At 42.5% G+C, this 20,512-nt stretch overlaps 1 protein-coding gene and 1 long non-coding RNA gene across 2 annotated transcripts; both read right to left on the bottom strand.

Annotated features, from left to right (window-relative positions):
• Nucleotides 1-9: 9 nt before the first annotated feature.
• On the bottom strand, nucleotides 10-2,011 carry LOC144603799 (uncharacterized). Its single transcript, XR_013548661.1, has 3 exons — nucleotides 1,884-2,011; nucleotides 912-1,006; nucleotides 10-154 (listed from the first exon to the last, which is right to left on the bottom strand). It is a non-coding gene; the product is annotated as an uncharacterized LOC144603799 (long non-coding RNA).
• Nucleotides 2,012-2,993: 982 nt separating this feature from the next.
• Nucleotides 2,994-20,509, bottom strand: LOC144604166 (mesothelin-like). The gene is made up of 16 exons (XM_078418371.1): nucleotides 20,485-20,509; nucleotides 19,326-19,450; nucleotides 18,242-18,413; nucleotides 17,942-18,154; nucleotides 17,026-17,196; nucleotides 16,756-16,893; nucleotides 16,304-16,353; nucleotides 15,370-15,490; nucleotides 13,722-13,807; nucleotides 13,070-13,199; nucleotides 11,962-12,152; nucleotides 9,126-9,216; nucleotides 6,761-6,881; nucleotides 5,835-6,013; nucleotides 4,205-4,351; nucleotides 2,994-3,125 (listed from the first exon to the last, which is right to left on the bottom strand). Exons 5-16 carry the CDS (start codon nucleotides 17,113-17,115, stop codon nucleotides 2,994-2,996), a joined length of 1,476 nt encoding a protein of 491 aa, XP_078274497.1. The 5' UTR covers nucleotides 17,116-17,196; nucleotides 17,942-18,154; nucleotides 18,242-18,413; nucleotides 19,326-19,450; nucleotides 20,485-20,509.
• Nucleotides 20,510-20,512: the final 3 nt, after the last annotated feature.

Here is a 20,512-nt window from a genome sequence, read left to right as displayed (position 1 = left end):
TGTTGTCTGGAATACCTCCTGTCAGCCCAAGTCTCCTCACTTCAGACGCGGGGTGTGAAGCCACCCAAACTATCACCACTGTTTCGTTCACTCCGCTTTGTAGAGTTGGAAGGTAAACTCCAAGTAAATTGATCAGAGTATCAGCACTCAGTCTCTGAAAGCAAATAAACATTTAATGAACGACCACAACCTAAAAGACTTTGCATCTTATTGAGACATTGATTTTATAGGGCGAAATGGATGAAGATCAAAGTGGAGACACAAAGAACTGCAGATGCTGGAATTTTGGGCAAAACACACTTTGCTACACTCGTTAGCTATGCAGCAAATTGCCAGCAACTCAATAACACTCAGAGTGTATTGTCTTTCCATTGACTGGTTAGCACGCAACAAAAGCTTTTCACTGTACCTCGGTACACGTGACAATAAACTAAGAAGGCAACTCAAGTGGTCTTGAGTGATGCACTGTGAGTTTCATTGAATTGCTGACAATTCACTGCAAAGCAAGATGATGCAGAAACAGTGCTGGAGGAACTCAACGGGTCAGGCAGCATCTGTGGAGGGAAATGGATACTGGAGGGAACTGCAGATGCTGGTTTACACTGAAGATAGACACAAAATGCTGGAGTAACTCAGTGGGTCTGGCAGTATCTCTGAAGAAAAGGAATAGGTGATGTTTTGGGTCAGTTTGACGACCCAAAACGGCACCTTTTCTCCAGAGATGCTTTGCCTTTCCCGCTGAGTTACTCTGGCATTCTGTGTCTATTTATGTTAAGCTTAATTATGCTCAATCAAGAAAATTATTGAGGAATTAGAGAGTTGACTTAATAAACAGAGATTGAAATATGAAGTTATGAAACTGTAACCATGACAATGATAATGCATTAAGGACACAGGTAGTCTGTACACACCTTGACTTCCTCAGGATCCAACCCTCTGAAGGTGGCAAAGTCCATGTTAACGCTGTTATTTGCCAGGAACCTCAAATCATCAGCTCGGGCACCACCTGAAGAAAAGAGAAACATTTTCTAGCTGCACGTAGAGAGTTGGGCAAAGACAGTAAACTATATATTAACGGAGGTGAAGGGAAGAGTAAAGTAGTACCCTAGGAAGACATAAAACACTGGAGTAACTCAGCGAGCCAGGCAGCATCGCTGGAGAAATAGGATAGGTGACGTTCCGGGTCGAGACCCTTCGTCAGACTGAGAGTCGGGGAGGGGGAAACTAGAGGTATGGGAAGGTACAGAATAAAGCAGAGAAAAAGGTGAAGCCCACAATGGTGCATTGTTGGCTGGGGATGAGGTGATAACGAAGGAATTCAAACAGTGAAATTAGCAAGAGGATCAGGGTGGAGGAGGGACAAAGAGAGGGAACGCAAGCATTAATGGAACTCTTTGAAGGGTTTGATTTACTTTGAGGGGTTTACTTTGAAGGGTTTACTGAAGGGTTACATAAGGAACATGCATTTTTAAAGTCATTGACACAAGGAACTGCAGATGCTGGTTTACAAATAAAAGCACAGAGTGCTGGAGTAACTCAACGGGTTAGGCAGCATCTCTGGGGGTCAGAGAGCAGGAAAGCGTGGACTCGGTGGGCCGAAGAACCTGTTTCCATTTAATAATGGATCTAATCTGATTGAGGAATGAATTACAGAGGAGTAGCCATGAGAGAAGGTCGCACAGAACTCCCATGGGAAGGAGGAGAATTATTTCCTCAGATTAGGAGATTTTGTCGTGGAGCAGTAAAATGAAGGCACAAGGAACTTTTTTTCCATCCATGTGACACACATGTTTATTAATGGAACACACCGGCACATTTTTGTCACCAAAAATGTGCACAAATACAGACAATTATGCATATAAAACAAAAACGTTTTAACCTACCAACATATGCCTTTATCAGCTGAAAGAAGGGTATTGGGTCATGTCTTTGGGAGCTCAGAGTGGTTAAGGCTGAGTCGTAAAGTAAACGTTTCTTTTGCTGTGAACATGTAGAGAGATCCAATGCTCCAGCATCCCTGTGGAGGGAAGGTACAAGTGAGTGACTCAGTGGTTCAATGGTTCCTTTCTTATTACCTGTCGCAAGGTACAGTGAAATTCTTCTTTTGCATTCAGTTTAGTTTAGTTTAGAGATACAGTGTGGAAACAGTCCCTTCAGCCCGCTGTGTCCATGTCGACCAGCGATCCTCGCACACTAACACTATCCCAAAACACACTAGGGGCAATTTACAATTTTACCAAAGCCAATTAACTTACAAACCTGTACATCTTTGGAATGTGGGAGGAAACCGGTGCACCCGGAGAGAACCCACGCAGTCACAGGGAGAACGTGCAAACTCCATACCGTCAGCACCCGAAGTCAGGATCAAACACGGGTCTCTGGCGCTGTAAAGCAGCAACTCCGCCACTGTGCCGCCCATACAGATCAGTAGGATTATTGTCAAACATAAGTACACTCCCAGTTAAGTACATAATGCATAGAAACAGCCCACTGAATCCATATGCAAGAGTCGCCAGGTTTTGGTGCCATTTCCAAAGATGCAGCTCCAGCTAACCATGAAGGCTTGTTGCAGCCATCGCCTCCATCACCAGCGAAACATTGTCCCTCTCCTTGCCCGCCCAATGCATATATAAGGAGGAGAAAGGCTTGCAGAAATAAATTATAATTGCAGATGTGAGAGTCGTTCTACTTCATGCTGGTGAAAACTGGAATAATTTTAAATGACACAGGATTCAAAGAGCTATACATCATGGAAACAGCACCTTGGCCCCACGCCAACCAAGTTGCCCAATCAAGCTAGCCGCACATGTCTACACTGACCCATACCCCTGCAAACCTTTCCCATCCATGGGGCAACAGAGATAATGAGAGCCACAAAGTTGGATTATAAGGTGGCTCTTCATTGCTGCATATTTACTTGCACGAGTTGCTATTTAGACCAAGTTTTGTGCAGATGGCATTATCAGAAAACTTATAATTAAAAGATGTGATACTTACGTCAAGTTTGAAATGGTCTTCAGTTTTTCTTGGTCCAAAAAGCACAAATTGGCTCCACCAATGCCTTTCAAAGATACTGCATTTAGATTACCGTCTAACTGGAGAAATCTTGTAATAATGGATCTGACCTGTTTGAAGAATATTTGAAGAGCACTGTTAGTTTAGTTTAGTTTAGAGATACAGAGTGGAAACAGGCCCTTCGGCCCACCGAGTCCGTGCCGACCATTGATCACCCATTCACTAGTTCTATGTTATCCCACTTCCGCATCCCGCACACCAGGGACAATTTACAGAAGCCAATTAACCTGCAAACTTGTAAGTCTTTGGAAAGTAGGAGGAAACCAGAGCACCTAGAGAAAACCCACGCAATCACAGGGAGAATGAAGAAACTCTGCACAGACAGCATCTGTAATCAGGATTGAACCCGGATCTCTGGCACTGTGAGGCAGCAGCTCTACTGCTGTGCTACCGTGCTGCCCACTAGTTTACTCATTGTCAAATAGAAATAATTAGCGTGATTTTTGATGTTTGTTCCTGACATTTCTGAAACATTAAATAAAATGTTTAGGATGGAATTATTCTTTTAAAAATATCCATTGGTAAATGACCCTCATTAGCTCAAATTGATTGTACTCCATGTACCATTTTGTGCACGTTTTCTCAATGTACTATTTTGCCCATTCCCAGTACCCATAAACTCTACCTTATTGCAAGGAGCTGGTTGCAAATCAATTTCAACTAACAATGTAGATAGACACAAAATACTGGAGTAACTCAGCGGGACAGGCAGCATCACTCAATAGAAGGAATGGGTGATATTTCAGGTCGAGACCCTTCTTCAGATTGATAGTCAGGGGAAAGGGAAATGAGAGATATAGATGGTGACGTAGAGAGATATAAAACAAATGAATGAAATATATGCAAAAAAGCAATGATGATAAAGGAAACAGGCAATTATTAGCTGTGTGCTAGGTCTTGACCTGAAACGTTACCCATTCCATCTCCAGAGATGCAGCCTGACCCACTGAGTTACTCCAGCATTTTGTGTCCATCTTCAGTGTAAACCAGCATCTGCAGTTCCTTCCTACACATTTCTACTAACAAAGTCCCAAGTATGTCACATTTTAGAAAACTATCTCCCAGATTACATCATCCTATGTCTGTAGACGGCAAAATGTTTGCATTTATATTTTCCTGGTTTTCGTACCATTGTGTTTTCAAGCGGCTGCTTCATTAGTGCACCGAGTGTCTCCACTCGAGTGATATTCCAGCTACTGACTTCCGTTGCATTAAACACAATGGAGATGTTGCCCAACAGTTGGACCTGGCTTTCCGGGAGTCCATTGCGATAGATCTATTTCAGAAAATGCAAGATAATAAAATAATCATTTCGTGTAGTCGACGTACTCTGTATACTTGGTCTGCATGGTCCCTCATTAATGATTTGATCAGTGGCCTCAATTAGTTGATCCTTTATCCTTAATTAGCCCCACATCCAAAATATACTTCAGCCTTGAATATGTATCATGAATCAGCAAACATAGCACTCTGGGATTGAAAGAGAAATAAGGATGTACATCCTTGGTGTATAAAACCATGAGAGGAATAGATCGAGTAGACACACAGAGTCTCTTGCCCAGAGTACCAGAGGACATAGGTTTAATCTGAAGGGTAACGTTTTCACACGAAGGGTGGTGGGTGGATGGAATGAGCTGCCAGAGGAGGTAGTTGAGGCAGGGACTATTGCAACATTTAAGAAACAATTAAGACAGTTACAGGATAGGGCAGGTTTAGAGGGATATGGGCCAAAGGCAGGCAGGTGGGACTAGTGTAGCTGGTATGGCCGGTATGGGCAGTTTGGCCGGTATGGGCAGTTTGGCCGGTATGGGCAGTTTGGCCGGTATGGGCAAGTTGGGCCGGTATGGGCAAGTTGGGCCGGTATGGGCAAGTTGGGCCGAAGGGCCTGTTACCGCGCTGTATGACTCTATCACTCTATCAAGCTTAAATGGGCAAACCTTTATTTTGAGAAACATCTGGTCTCCCCTCAACCTCCAGCATTCTGGAGAAAATAATGCAAGTCTGTCCAATCCCTCTACCCCCAAACGTAGGCACCAATGACAATTAAAGCTCTGCCCTCTAGTCTTTGACGTTTCGTACTGTAAATTTTTATACATTTTCAATATATTTAATAAAGTTCGTAAAGTTCAAAAATCAGCCACAAATATGCCGTAGAAAGCATTTTACCGGGATGCATCACAGCATGGTATGGGAACAGCTCCATCCAAGATTGCATGAAACTGTAGAGAATTGTGAACATTGCCCAGACCATCACACAAACTAACCTCCCTTCCATTGACTCCATTTATACCTCACGCTGCCTCGTCAAGGACAGCAGCATAATCAAGAATGAGTCACACCCTGGCCACTCCCTCTTCTCCCCTCTCCCATTGGGCAAAAGGTATAGAAGTGTAAAAATGCACACCTCCAGATTCAGGGACAGTTTCTTCCCAGCTATTATCAGGTAACTGAACCATCCTACCATTAAGGCAACTCAGGCAATCCTGAACTACTATCTGCTTCATTGGAAACCCTCGGACTATCTTTGATCGTACTTTACTAGTTTTATCTTGCACTAAACATTATTCACATTATTCCCTTTATCATGTACCTGTACACTGTGGATGGCTCGATTGTAATCCTGTATTGTTTTTAATCACACAACAAACACTTTCCACTGTAGCTCAGTACAGGCGGCAATAAACTAAACTCAGCTAGTTAATTTGTCTTGAAGCTGTGAAAGACATCACAGAAATAGCATTTTTACAATGCCTACTCACTTGCAGTAGTCTGTTTTTCAGCACTTTCAGCTGTGTTTGATCAAAGGCAAGAGATCCCAGTTGGAGAACATTATCTTTCAGCACAGCATCACTCAAACAAATGTCCAACTGGGCCGCATTGTAGATTGCAGGCGTCAGGTCACTGATGTCCTCGGGACCTATCACTCCCTCTGTACAGACTGCAAATACAAACCTCTGTTAGTTGTAATATTTCCGTTTGGCTGAAACTGATAAGACAGTTAAGCAGCCTTGACTCGTGAAGTTTACATTTCTCGAACCTGAGATGCAACTTTTTTCACAAAAGGGAGGTGGGCGTATGCAACGAGCTGCCAGATGAGGTAGCTGAGGCAAGTACCATCACAACATTTAAGAAACAGGTACATGGATAGGACAGGTTTAGATGAATATGGGCCAAAAGAAGGCTGGTGGGGCTAGTGTAGATGGGATATGTTGTTTGTTGTGGGCAAGTAGGGCCGAAGGATTTGTTTCCATGCTGCATGACTCTATGAATGTATTTGATTGAATTTAATTTTTCCAGCAGTCATGGTGTAAATTGATCACTGTCTGCAAATCATTGCTAGGAATACCTGCATAGTAACAGATTAGTTGTACGACCATATCACTCATTTGTGATGTGTGGTCATATACTCATACGTATGAGCGTGTAAATATAAAAAGAGGTACTTTGTAACTTTGTCGACACCCTTTACATGGTGACTCTTTGTATGCCTAGGTATGCAAAACAAAGCATCTCACTGTGAATTGTCACATGTGACAATTAAAGTATCATATATATATATATATATATATATAAAAATAAATATATAAACATATACACACAAGCACACACATACATACACTTAGCACTTGTGCTGTCAAGCACACACTTGTACACTTGTATTTGTACACTTATGCTGTTTACATACTTGCTGCAATGTTCGATCTTCCTCGCAAATTGAACTGGTTGATCAATATCACCACCTCGCCGGCAGGTCTCATTCTTTTGACCTTCTTGATAAATCTCGGCAGAGCTTCAAAAAGGACAGACTGCGTGGAGAAGAATAGGAAAAGCTGAAGAGTCTCATCAAACATCTAAATGGACAATACCCCTGAATTGCCAGTGGAAAATGAGCATGAAAATATTATTTAAAAACGCATTGTAAAAATGTACCAATCCATTCCACCAATATCCCAGTATCAGTTTGCACCTCCATTAGTGACCACATTGGTGCACAAGGACAGGGCTTATCCAATTCTAATTTCATATAATTTCAAAGAATGGAACTGCAGATGCTGGTTTACATCAAAGATGGGTCTTGACCCGAATTGTCACCCATTGCTTCTCTCCAGAGATGCTGCCTGTCCCGCTCACTTACTCCAACACTTTGTGTCTATCTTCATATAATTTATGGAACAACCTCTCTCCTGGTACCTGTGTTCTAACTCTGTAGAATCTGCTGGATCTTATACTACAATATATTCTTCTGGAATCAGTTTGAAGAAGGGTCCCGCCCCCAAAGGTCACATATCCATGTCTCCAGAGATGCTGCTTAACCTGCTGAGTTCCTCCATTACTTTGTGTTTTTTTGCTTCTGTAAACCAGCACCTGCAGTTCCTTGTTTCTATTTCCTTTTGGGTGCATTTTCTCACCTCAACATCATGTGATAATTCATTTCACTGTCTATTTACTTTCTCCATTTTATTCTGATTCTCCAGATATTCATTCACAATATTTATTAGCAATTCTATGTCTCAGGTTTGCAGTATACCATCAGGATGAAATTCCGGTTAGAAATACGTCAACATGCATATCATGTGGTGACAACAAAGTAAAAGGCTGCTTGGGTCTAAATTGTTACAATCAACCAAGTGCAAAAGTGGATAGTTTTGGGATGGCACAGTGGTAGAGTTGCAGCCTTACAGCTCCAAAGACCCAGGTTCAATCCTGACTGTGGGTGCTGTCTGTATGGAGTTTGCACGTTCTCTCTGTGACCGCATGAGTTTTCTCCAGCAGCTCCAGTTCCTCCAAAGACGTACAGGTTTGTAGCTTAATTGGCTGCGGTAAAATTGTCCCTAGTGCGTAGGATAGTGTTAGTGTACAGGGAGATTGCTGGTCAGCGCAGGCTCGGTGGGCTGAAGGACCTGTTTCTGCGCTGTATCGCTAAAAATAAATCAAACTTGAGCATGGTGAATCGTGGAATAGGCTTTGCCTCCCTTGGCAGATGGAGGAGAATTGAAGGAAGGGAAGGGAATGAAGTTGGAGAGATGATAAAAGTGGGGAGGTGAATTAGATTGTGAGGGTGATCAGAAGATTGGGTTGTTTTAGGAGATTACAGTAGGATAATGAGCTCAGGGCGGTGGCTGAGGAGAAGGAGAACAGGAGGATAGAGAGAACAAGGGAACCAGATTGGAAGAAACAGACGAATGTCAGGGGTCATGAAGAGAAGGCAGGAGAATGGGATTAGGAGGGAAAGATAGATCAGCCATGATTGAATGGCGGGATAGACTTGGGCCGAATTGCCTAATTCTGCTCCGATCACTTATAAAAACTGAAAAGGGACGAACAATGGTGAAGGGTCCCACCAAAAGTGTTCTCCAGGGATTGAATAAATTTTTTGAATTGAATAAATTTTATTAGCCAAGTATGTATACAAACAAGGAATTTGCCTTGGTGCTTTGCTCGCAAGTAACAACACGATGTACAGTAAACTACTGCCTGACCCACTAAACTATTCCAGCACCCCGTGTCTTTGTTTTGTAAACCAATTCCTTGTTTCAACAAGAATTTTGCTGCAATTCCTTGTTTCAACAAGACTGGTGAGATTTAAACATAGAAAATAGGTGCAGGAGTAAGCCATTCGGACCCTCAAGCCAGCATCTAGCCTGTCCAATCTTTTAAGAATGTTATATGTTTCTAGTAGATCCCCTCTCGTCCTAAATTCCAGTGAATATAAGCTTAGTCAAACCATTCTTTCATCATATGTCAGTCCCGCCATCCCGGGAATTAATCTGGTGAACCTACGCTGCACTCCCTCAATAGCACTAATGTCCTTCCTCACATTAGGAGACCAAAACTGCACACAATACTCCAGGTGCGGTCTCATCAGGGCCCTATACAACTGCAGTAGACCTCCTTGCTCCTAAATTCAAATCCTCAACTCAACTCAAATTTGTATCATGAAGCGATTCTTATGACAAAGCTTCAGCTGAACCATGTTCCAGTCTATGGTTAGAAGTTAACCTGGTTATTTTCTCACAAATTTAGATGTACTAATCCATTTTCAAACATACCTTATCCACTTGCCCCAAAGTGTTGTTTGTGAATGTCAAAGGAAGATATCCCAGATTTTGAAATGTCGTCGATGACCATGATGAAGGAAGACTACAAAGAAGAAAGTTCATTATTAAAAAATACCTCACAGTAAGTGCAGGAAGGAACTGCAGATGCTGGTTAAAACCGAAGATAGACACAAAATGCGGGAGTAACTCAGCAGCACAGGCAGCATCTCTGGAGTGAAGGAATGGGTGACGTTTCGGGTCGCTGATTCCTTCTCTCCAGAGATGCTGCCTGTCTCGCTGAGTTACTCCAGCATTTTGTGTCTCACCTCACTGTGAGTAGCAAATTAGTAACTGACTTCTATGCACCAGAGTTTTGAGGGATAATGAAATACAATTAAGATCCTCATATTAGTCATTCCTGAGATTATATAAATTACATGAAACCTTTGAAATTATAAAACCAAAAACCCAAATGACATAATAGTAAATGCATAAAATGCAGCATTTTGTGTTTTTATCTCACATTGCCAGCATCTTAATTATTTTTAAAATTTCAATCCAAACTCTTTCAAATTCCCACAGAACTCACTTCATATTCTTTGAGATTGCGGGAAAGATATCAAAATTAAAAAGAATCTTCACAGGTTAATAAAACTTATATCATAGTTTACGTCTTCCATTTACTTGGTATTGTCAAAAAAAGAGGAAATTTTCACCAAGCGAATGCACCAAAATATGCTCCACCATTAATCATCGCTGCCTGTTCTTGACAGAATCTGAATAATTTATTTTCTAAACTATTCTAAGTATTGTGGAACTAAAATATCAAAGAGGTAAGATTTTTGAAGTGGAGGATACTGATGTTTACTTATGTTCCTGATTTGGAAAAACCTTTGGATATGTAGGTGTTACTATTAGATAGGGTGGCACAGTGGAGCACCAATAGGGCTGCTGCTTCACAGCACCAGAGACCCGGGTTCGATCCTGACCTCGGGTGCTGTCTGTGTGGAGTTTGTACATTCTTCCAGTGACCGCGTGGGTTTCCTCCGGTTGTTCCAGTTTCCTCCCACATCGCAATGACGTGCAGGTTTGTAGGTTAATTGGCCTCAGTAAATTGCCCCTAGTGTGTCGAGAATGGATGAGAAGGTGGGATAACATAGAACTAATGTGAATGGGTGATCGATGGGCCGAAGGGCCTGTTCCCATGCTGAATCTCCAAACTAAACATAAACATCAAAAGTAATTTGCAGAATTCCAAGAGGTGATTAAAAAATTCTGAGACTTAAAAAAAATATAAAATTAATCTTATTCTCATTCTGCCATCCTGATAAATAAATGCACGAGGTTAACGTGTACCTGCACTAAAATGATTTGTTGATTGTTTTACAACCAGTGAAGTAAATGAACAGATTAGTATTTTCTTTTCTTTCTAAAGGAGATTACATCGTATCAGCACTTAGATGGTATTTACAAACCTCCTTGCAAAATTGGACTTTACTGGCTTTATTGGACGTTGCCCCCTCTGACGACTCTGCCATCATCGGCCTCATCGCGGGCGACGAGGACAGGGCTTACAGAGAACTGATCAAGGAGTTTGTGGACTGGTGCCAGTGGAACTGCCTCCGGATCAACGCGGGGAAAACCAGGGAGATGGTGGTAGATTTCCGCAGGCGCAGCCAGGTCCCCCCGACACCGGTGAACATCCAGGGAATGGACATCGAGAGGGTGGATTCTTATAAGAACCTGGGTGTCTACCTCAACAATAAAATGGACTGGACTGAAAACACCGATGCTCTATACAGAAAGGGCCAGAGCGGACTTTATCTGCTAAGGAGACTCAGGTCCTTTGGAGTGCAGGGGTCACTACTAAGGACCTTCTACAACACGGTGGTTGCATCGGCCATCTTCTATGGAGTGGTCTGCTGGAGCAGCAGCATCCCAGCGGCGGAAGGGAAGAGACTCGACAAGCTGGTCAGGAAGGCCAGCTCTGTCCTGGGTTGCCCCCTCGGCTCAGTGCAGGTGGTGGGAGAGAGGAGGATGATGGCAAAGCTAATATCGCTGCTGGACAACGACTCCCACCCCATGCAGGACACTGTCACTGCACTGAGTAGCTCCTTCAGTGACAGACTCCTTCACCCCAAGTGCGTGAAGGAGAGATAGGAGGTCCTTCCTTCCCGCTGCTGTGAGACTGCACAAGCAGCACTGCTCTCAGCAGACGAGTCAACAATAACAGCTAAGAACACACAGAAAACTGATGACAATTTATGTATCTTTTATTTATAATGAATGATCTCTTGCTCTCTTGCTGTCCACTTTGCTGCTGTAACACTGTAAATTTCCCCGGTGCGGGACGAATAAAGGAATATATTATTATTATTTACCTTGCACTGAACATTATTCCCTTATCATGTATCAATACACTGTAAATGGCTCGATTTTAATCATGTATTGTCTTTCCACTGACTGGACCACACGCAACAAAAGCTTTTCACTCACCTCGGTACATGTAGACAATAGACAATAAACAATAGGTGCAGGAGTAGGCCATTCGGCCCTTCGAGCCAGCACCGCCATTCAATGTGATCATGGCTGATCATTATCAATCAGTAGCTCGTTCCTGCCTTCTCCCCATACCCCCTGACCTCCGCTATCCTTAAGAGCTCTATCTAGCTCTCTCTTGAATGCATTCAGAGAATTGGCCTCCACTGCCTTCTGAGGCAGAGAATTCCACTGAGGCAGAGAATTCCGCAATAAACAATAAATTAAACTGTACTACTAGAAATAATGAAACATGAAATTAGGACTTCAGTCAATACGGTAGACACATATATAGATATTTTACGAGTACCCGTATTTTGTGGTTCCATTTATTAGCAGATTTTCAATGGCTTTCTTCTGATCGTTTCCAAATGAGGTGCAAAACCTCAACGCATCCAAAACCGAAATGTCAGATTCACTTATAACGGAACCTTCGAGGTCACAGACCAATCTGCCCAGTATCATCACATTTTCCTTCCTTAGATTTCTGCCAGTAATTCCCTGAATTTTTAAGCAAAATCAGTAGTGTAAGTTCAGCAGCAGATATATTTCCCCATACAAATGAAAAACAGTTCACAGACCAAACTTCCCACCGTTGATTCCATCTACACTTCAGGCTGCCTTGGAAAAGCAGCCAACATAATCAAAGACTTATTCCACACTTGTCATTCCTTCTTCTCCCTGCTCGTCTGGCTGAAGATACAGAAGCTCGAAAGTCCACACCACCAGACTCACTAACAACTTATTCCTCTTATGGTCCTCTTGTGGTCTTAAGGGGGAGGGGGGAGGGGGAGGGGGAGGGGAGAGGGGGGGAGGTGCGGAGGGGGGAGGAGAGGGTGCTGCACCAATGCAGGAAAAGTTTGGGCCCGACGGGTCCACTTGGTCTAGTGGACTCTAAAATCTTACCAACCACCAAAGTCAGACTGGTCTAATTCCCACTATTCTGCCTTGCTCTCTTTTTGTGCAGTGGAAAAGTGGAAATAAATATTCCAGTGAGGAAATCTGAAAGTGAATTGTGAAGATTATTGAATTGTTACTTTGCTTTGAACAGAGCTTTGCTTTTACATAAAGAGGTGCCAGTGTGCACAAATAATAAACAAAATAATAATGTTGAGCTTTTTAGAGGTGCTATTATGCCGTACCGTCATAAGGAAAGCACTGGTTATTGTTACAGTAAATAGATCAAAGAAAAGTCGAGACAGACATAACTGACATTTAAGAACAATGTTATTGCGACTGTGCTTATTCACTTATGTTTGTCTTGGAAAGCCACCCCTGGAAGAACCATCCTCATTCTTTCAATATCTATAAAGAGCAAGAAGACATTCCTGCATTGTCCAAGTCTGCAGTCATTATTATCTCGGAACACATCGTTTTCAACAATCTCCAACTTGAATTGCTGAGCATTTTGTCCTTACCAAACAAGCTTTGGCATCATTCAAAATATTCCGCCTTCTTGCCGATCCTTTCTGCAAGATGTCAATGTTGGATTTCCCGACTAATCTGAAGAAATCTTGGCAGTTGAGAGAACTTCTGAAGTCTGCAGAGCTACAAAATGAAACAAGAAGAGGAAGCTATAGAAGTGGGTTCAATTAGGACTTTGAAAAGACTTGGATAGGAAGGGCTTAGAGGGATATGAGCCAAATACAGGTAAATGAGACTAGCCCAGTGTGCCAACTTGGTTGGTATGGGAAAGATGGGCAAAATGCCCTGTTTCCATGCTATATAAGATCTATAACTCTATGAGTAACATCGGATTATATTAAGGCATTGGAACTCCTCAATACCCAATTTACACTTAATACTTCACCTACTTTTTTTCTCCTTGTTCCCACACTGTCAAAAAAAACTTGGATGTGCAGTATTAAGAGATGTAGTTCTTATATAATATTCACTATGATATTGTTGATTTTCTCCATGCCACCGAGGAGAATGACCACGATTATGGGTAAACTGGACAATCTGGGTCAGCATCATGCAGTTATATCCTTGAGTAAATTACATTCAATGGTTGTTGGAGAACATGGTCAAAGCTCTATTCATTACAACAATTGGCAAAATATAACTTACTTGAAAAACAGAAGGGTGTCCACAGGCAAGGTGTCCAAAAGGAGCTGTGACCTATCAGACGGTAGTCTAGCCGATATACAGACAAGCTGAAAAGGGACGCAATAATTTCAGACAAAATGTGTAAGAAGGAACTGCAGATACTGGTTTACACTGAAGATAGACACAAAACGTTGGAGTGACAGATGGTCAGGCAGCATCTCCGTAGAAAAGTAATAGGTGACATTCCAGTCACTTAGGCAGCTAATAACCCAGTGGCATGAATATTGATTGCTCTAACTTCATGTAACCCCTCTCTCTCCATCTCTCCTCCACTCTAGTCTTCTTGCTAAAATCACCGCTTGTATTCCTTTGTTATCATCTCGTCCCCAGCCAACAATGGACCATTGTGGGCTCCACCTTTCCTGAGTCATCTTTGCAGGCTTTGCTTTGTTCCATACCTTCCCAGACCTCTAGTTTCCCGTTCCCTGACTCCTAGTCTGAAGAAGGGTCTCAACTGCGGATGGTTTGATTGCCCTGCCCGCGGGAGAACAAAGAGGAAGCAGATTGAACTATATTGCCTTCCATCACAGTGAGGAATGTGGAATCCGCTGTGGTGAACGTTTATGTTAAATTTTATGTGGTTGTGTGTCTAGTTGCTGTTCACTTAGTATAGCTGCATGGTAACTCAAATTTCACCGTACCCTAACTGGTACATGTGACAATAAACTGACCTTGGAACATTGAACCACGAAATGTCACCTATCCCTTTTCTCCAGAGATGCTGTCTGACCTGCAGAGTTACTCCGTCATTTTGTGTCCATTGTCGCAATAATTTCAGAACAATAGTGCATAATTCTAGATTTTGGGGTTATTTATTGCTATATCCTATAGTTGTCCATTGCCAGCATTTGATTGAACAGTGGAGTTGTCGTTTTGAGGTTGATGAATAATAGAAAACTGTTGAAAGATCTGAAGAAGGGTCCCCGACCCATAATGTTACCTATCCAGTATGGGAATGGGAAGGGGAGTTAAAATGGTCAGCAACTAGGAGATCCAGCAGGCCTTGGCGGACCGAGTACAACTGTTAGGCGAAATGCACTTGTAGACTAGGCTTGGTCTCGCTGATGTAAAGGAGTCCACATCAGGACCACCAAATGCAGTGAATGAGGTTAGAGGAAGTTTATGTGAACTTTGGCCTTCTGATTGACATTTCCGTTTTGCCACATACTAATTCTGTATGATTGACAGCACTGGTACCTTAACAAGTATATTTTCTGGTTCTAACCGTTGGTGTTAAAAGCTATATTGTGATTTGGCTGTGAAGGCCAAGTCAATGGATATTTTTAAGGCAGAGATAGATAAATTCTTGATTAGTACAGGTGTCAGGGGTTATGGGGAGAAAGCAGAAGAATGGGGTTGAGAGGGAAAGATAGATCAGCCATGATTGAATGGTGGAGTAGACTTGATGGGCCGAATGGCCTAATTTTGCTCCTATCCCTTGTGAATTTATGATTTACAGGAAAGAAGGCCTTAGAATCCCTGAGGACATTTCACTAATTAGAATGACATTGCTTTGTACAGTCTATCTTTAATGTTTACCTTCAAACCAAGACAGCAGCAAAATTGAACTCCAGCATTATGAACATGGAAATGTTGTGAATGTTCTCACCTGCCCTTCATCAAGCGAAGCACCTTTGCCCTTCATCGCTTGCACAAGTTGAAGAAAAGTGGTATCGTTCAGGGACTTCACCGCTCCACAACTGAAGCCTTGCAGTACAGAGGGCGAGAATCTGAAACGTCATGAAGTAACTTGCTTTATTTGAGTACATTTTCACTGGGATGGCCGGCACCGAAGAAATGTGAGTTAATGATGCTTTTAGTGATATGGGCGAGGAAAAATTCAGAATGCACTTTTTTTTAATGATTCAACGTACTTTAAAATTTTGATTAATAAATGAAATAAAATATGAATTGCCTCTCTAATCATTTATAATGTAGTTCCAAATTCTCAACTTGTCTCTATCTTTCAATGTCTTTCCTGTATCCCACCACCTCCAACTGCACCTCCAACAACCTGAGGCTGGTAGAGCTGCTGCCTCACAGTGTCAGAGGTTCAATCCTGATCTTGGGTACTGTCTGTGTGGAGTTTGCACATTCTCCCAGTAACTGCATGGGTTTCCTCTGAATGCTCCGGTTTCTTCCCACATAGAAAAGTTGTTTGCCAGCCCTTCTCTTTATAGAATCATAGAGTCGAACTGCATGGATATCAGCCCTTCGACCCAACTCGTCCATGCATACCAAGTCACCCCATCTAGGCTAGTCCCATCTCCCATCCCTCTAAATCTTTCCTGTCCATGTAGGTATTAAATGGTGCGACTGTATCTACCTCAACCTGTTTAATCACTGATTAATCATTGGCCGTCACACAAATCATCGGCTGTGTTAGAAACTACACGAGAAAGCTCAAACTCAACTCAATTGCACAAATGATGACATCAACACTCAAGCTAAATAGACGGACAACAATGCCACATTGGGAACTCAGGCATGGCAACCCTGATTTAGGCATCAAAAACGGCAGAAATTAAAAGAGCATTGCTTACGTCTCAAAATTGTTGTTGGATCTGACCACATCTTGAAAGAAAACGGCAGACTATGGAAAAAAACGATTTGAATTAATAACTAATGTAACAGGGTTATGGAGTGTTCATACATTCACCGCTCACACAACATGAATGGGACAATATTCCTAACATCTAACGTACAATGGCATGAAGCAGCTGACTTTCATAAGTTTGATAGATTATAGGAGAAGAATTAAGCCATTCAGCCCATCAAGTCTCTTCCACCATTCAATCATGGCTGGTCTATCTTTCCCACTCAACCCCATTCTCCTGCCCACTCCCCGTAACCCCTAACACCTGTACTAATCAAAAATCTGTCAATCTCCACCTTAAAAATCTACTCTACCGCGGCCTTTCACTCTTCAGTAAGTTTCAATGAGATCTCCATCATTACAGCCGTCGTCCCTGCTGTAAACAACCAGATCATCTACCTGACTGGGAGTCCACCGTTTATTGTTGACGTTGCTGAGGCTTAGGTTAGAGGTTAACAGCACAGGTGGAATCTCTTGGACAAGAACAGATGTGATCTTCCTCACAGTGGCAGCTGGGTTGTTAACGTTTCTCAGCACCTGATTTACAACAAAATAGGATAGAATTTACGAGAAGACGAGAACTGGTATCACACAACAGCATTAACGTTGATAACATCTAGATAGCCCGTGAGAAACAGATCGCGTTTTGTACCCGTGACCATTGCTCACCTGCAGAACACAGATCGTCCGTATAGATTGTGGTGCACTTCTAATATCCTCACCAAACCTACTGCTTGCGATGACATTGATCAATATCATAGGATTAATACGTTGGAACACATTGCTGGGAATACCGACAACCAGGCTTCCCAGACCCAGCAGTCTATTCGTGTCATTGACCTGGGTGAAAAGTGAAAGGCAAATGTCACAAATTGACCATGCTATCAAGAATTCATTTTCAAGATTGGTGGCATAATTTTGTGATTACCTCCCCCATTCCCCATGTCAGAGAATATTTAGTGAGAAATGACTGAAAATATTGGCTGATCTTCCCATTGCTTGCACCATTGTACATTTGGCATTAAGACCAAATACTGCTGTGGAAGAACTTAGCTTCTGCATGGGTCTACATGGTAGGCTGCTCTGGAAGGATAGATCCCATGGGATTCAAGGAAAGGTAGCTGAATGGATAGAAAATTGGCTTCATGGACTGGAACAGGGGGTGATGGTGGAAGGTTGCTTTCCGGACTGGAGGTCTGTGATTAGTGGTATGCCTCAGGGTTTGGTGCAGGGTTCATTTCTATGATTTGGATGAGAATGTACATGGCATGGTTAGCAAGTTCGCAGATGAAACAAAAGTGGGTGGTAATGTCACGAGTGAAGATGGTTGTCAAAAATTGCAGTGGGATCTTGATGGGTTGGGTAAATGGGCTGAGGAATGGTTGATGGAATTTAATACAGAGAAATGTGTGGTGTTGCACAGTCAATATCTTTACATCCAGCTCTTTGAAAATTCTTTGCTCAGATACAGATTTTAACCTTGTAAAGCAAATTCACTTAATCACCAGAGGCTCGAGATAATATGAGCATTCATTTTATTCACTTGTTACTAATTGATTCATTACTGTTTTTTTCATTAACTTACTTGATAACCGTCTTGTAGTAGCCTGTTGATGATGGAATTAGCCTGGCCAATGTTCCAGCCTCTGATGCTGCCCAGGTTTGGGAGGGCTCGCTCCAGAGTGTTCCCATCAATTTTGTTAACCTGTGACAGCGACAGTCCGACTGCGGTTTGCCCCAAAGCGTTCAAAGTGCTGACTGAAAAGGTGTCGATTTTGCCCACTAAAACTACCGCCAACTGAAAGAACAAACAGCAAGGCATTAACACCGAGCATCTTTCACAACACCTGCTTCAGCAAAATGTTTTACAGGAAGTATTTCTCACCTGAAGCTGTTCATCTGTCGGACCTTCAGCGGGTGAGGTCCCATTGGCAGTTGTGTTCGGGGACACACCAGGCTCACACACTTGGTTTACCTTCTCGATCACAGACAAGATTTCCTGTCCACTCAAGGGCAGTGAAGTACCGTCAATGAAGCAAAACAGAGAGTCTGGGAGGCTGCAAGAGATAGATGCCAGTCGCACAATGTGTGAGCCAATCTTACAGAGATGGAGTATTCTCCCTCCCTGGAGCTATTATAGAATTGTTACACAAGCAAACTTTGAAGAATCATCAAGATACTTTACACATCATCCCCCAACTTGCATCAGTTCCTAAGTTTTCCAATTAATATCTAGTTTTACTGTGAAAGAGGAACTACCTTTAGACTTTATAGATATTGCTTGGAAACTGGCCCTTCAGCCCATCGAGTCTGCGCCGACCAGTGATCACCCCGTATATGAGCACTAACTTAAACACGAAGGGCAATTGACTATTTCAGAAGCCAATTCACCTACAAACCTGCACATCTTTGTAGTGTGGGATAAACCGGAGCAACAGGAGAAAACCCACGTGGTCACGGGGAAAACGTAAAAATTCTGTACAGACAGCACCCGAGGTCAGGATCAAACCTGGGTCCCTGCCACTGTAAGGCAGCAACTCCGCCACTGTGTCACTGTGCTGCCCCTTCATGAAAATTGGCTTTACTTAGTCTCTCTATATTTCTCAGTTGCTGGTAATTGGATTATTTACAGCTTCAAACTCAAAACAATGCAAAGCCTTGAACTTGAGGAAGGAAGCCCCTCTCAACAGGCAAGACTACAAATAAGGTGACAAGATTATTGTGGCATCGACTGCAATGCAATGTGACAATCAAACCATTTTAAATGGCAGAGTGGTCAACTCTGGGACGACTGTGTACATTGGTCCACACATCATGAATGGTTTAAGGAAGTGACCCACCACCACCTTCTCAGGGGAAACCCGGATGATCAAGAAATGTTGTTCACACCCGCAATGCCCCCAGCCTTTTCACAATACAACATTAAACTGCTTCACTCCTGTCAGGGAGAGATGATGTCAAAGACCTACCTTAAGACAGTCACATTAGAGTTGTTTCTGACCAGCAAGTTGAGGTAGAACTTTGAAACTTCACTGGGTAATGTCAGATTTGCCAAGAGTGCCAGGTTTTCAGGGTTTTCAGCAAATCGTTGAATCTGCACAAGGTTGAGAAGAAATTACAAATATTTAACTGGAAGAAGTCTTTTGATGACTAATCTTTGAAAGAAATAAAGATTCAGCTTCGTGTTGGTGAAACACACTATGATGGATAACATGGATTGTAAGAAAGCTTCCAAACCACAGATGACGTTTAATAGAATATTGTGTGGTTGTATCAAACTTGAAGCTTATTTTGCACTCCCATCAATTTTCTTATCCAAAGATTTCTGAAATGTGACTGGTTTGTAAGTTCCACTTTATTTGCTACTTCTAACAAGGATTTATACCTCTGGAAGGCTAACACTTAAATTTGAGATATAAGAGACTGTAGATGCTGGAATCCCGAGTAAAATGAAAAGTGCAGGATGAACACAGCGGGTCAGGCAGCATCTGTGGGAGCAAAATACAGGCGACGTTTCCGCAAGAAATAGGAGCAGAATTAGGCCATTTGGTCCGTCCAGTCTACTCCACCATTCAATCTGGCCGATCTACTTTCCCCTCTCAACCCCATTCTCTCGCCTTCTCCATATAACCTTTGACAGCCTTCCTGAGCAAGAATTTCACATTAGGATCTTACTTCCAAATTGAGTCGACCAGAATTGTCGACTGTCCATGCCCTCCCCAGATGCTGCCTGACCCACTGACTTCCTCCAGCACTTTGTGCTTTGTGAAATAGTTCATAAGTTCATAAGATGTAGGAGCAGAATTAGGCCATTCTGCCCATCAAGTCTACGCCATTCAATCATGGCTGATCTATCTTCCCCTCCCAACCCCATTCTCCTGTCTTCTCCCTATAACCCCTGACACCCATACTAATCAATAATCTGTCAATCTCCGCCTTTAAAATATCCATTGACGGCCTCCATAGCCTTCTGTGGCAATGAATTTCACAGATTCACCACCCTCTGACTCAAGAAACTCCTCTTCATCTCCAGTTACATTTTTCAAAATTGATTTCCACAAGTAGCTGGTTACCCGGGCAACTCGATGTTTGACAATTCCAATCAAAAGTTTAAAGGAGAATATGTACCTCAGATTCATTATTGAAGAAGGACAGA

Source organism: Rhinoraja longicauda, chromosome 21 (genome assembly GCF_053455715.1).
Source record: "Rhinoraja longicauda isolate Sanriku21f chromosome 21, sRhiLon1.1, whole genome shotgun sequence".
Taxonomy (NCBI): domain Eukaryota; kingdom Metazoa; phylum Chordata; class Chondrichthyes; order Rajiformes; family Arhynchobatidae; genus Rhinoraja; species Rhinoraja longicauda.
The sequence above is the reverse complement of the archived record's forward strand: the minus strand, read 5'-3'. Positions and strand labels throughout refer to the sequence as shown.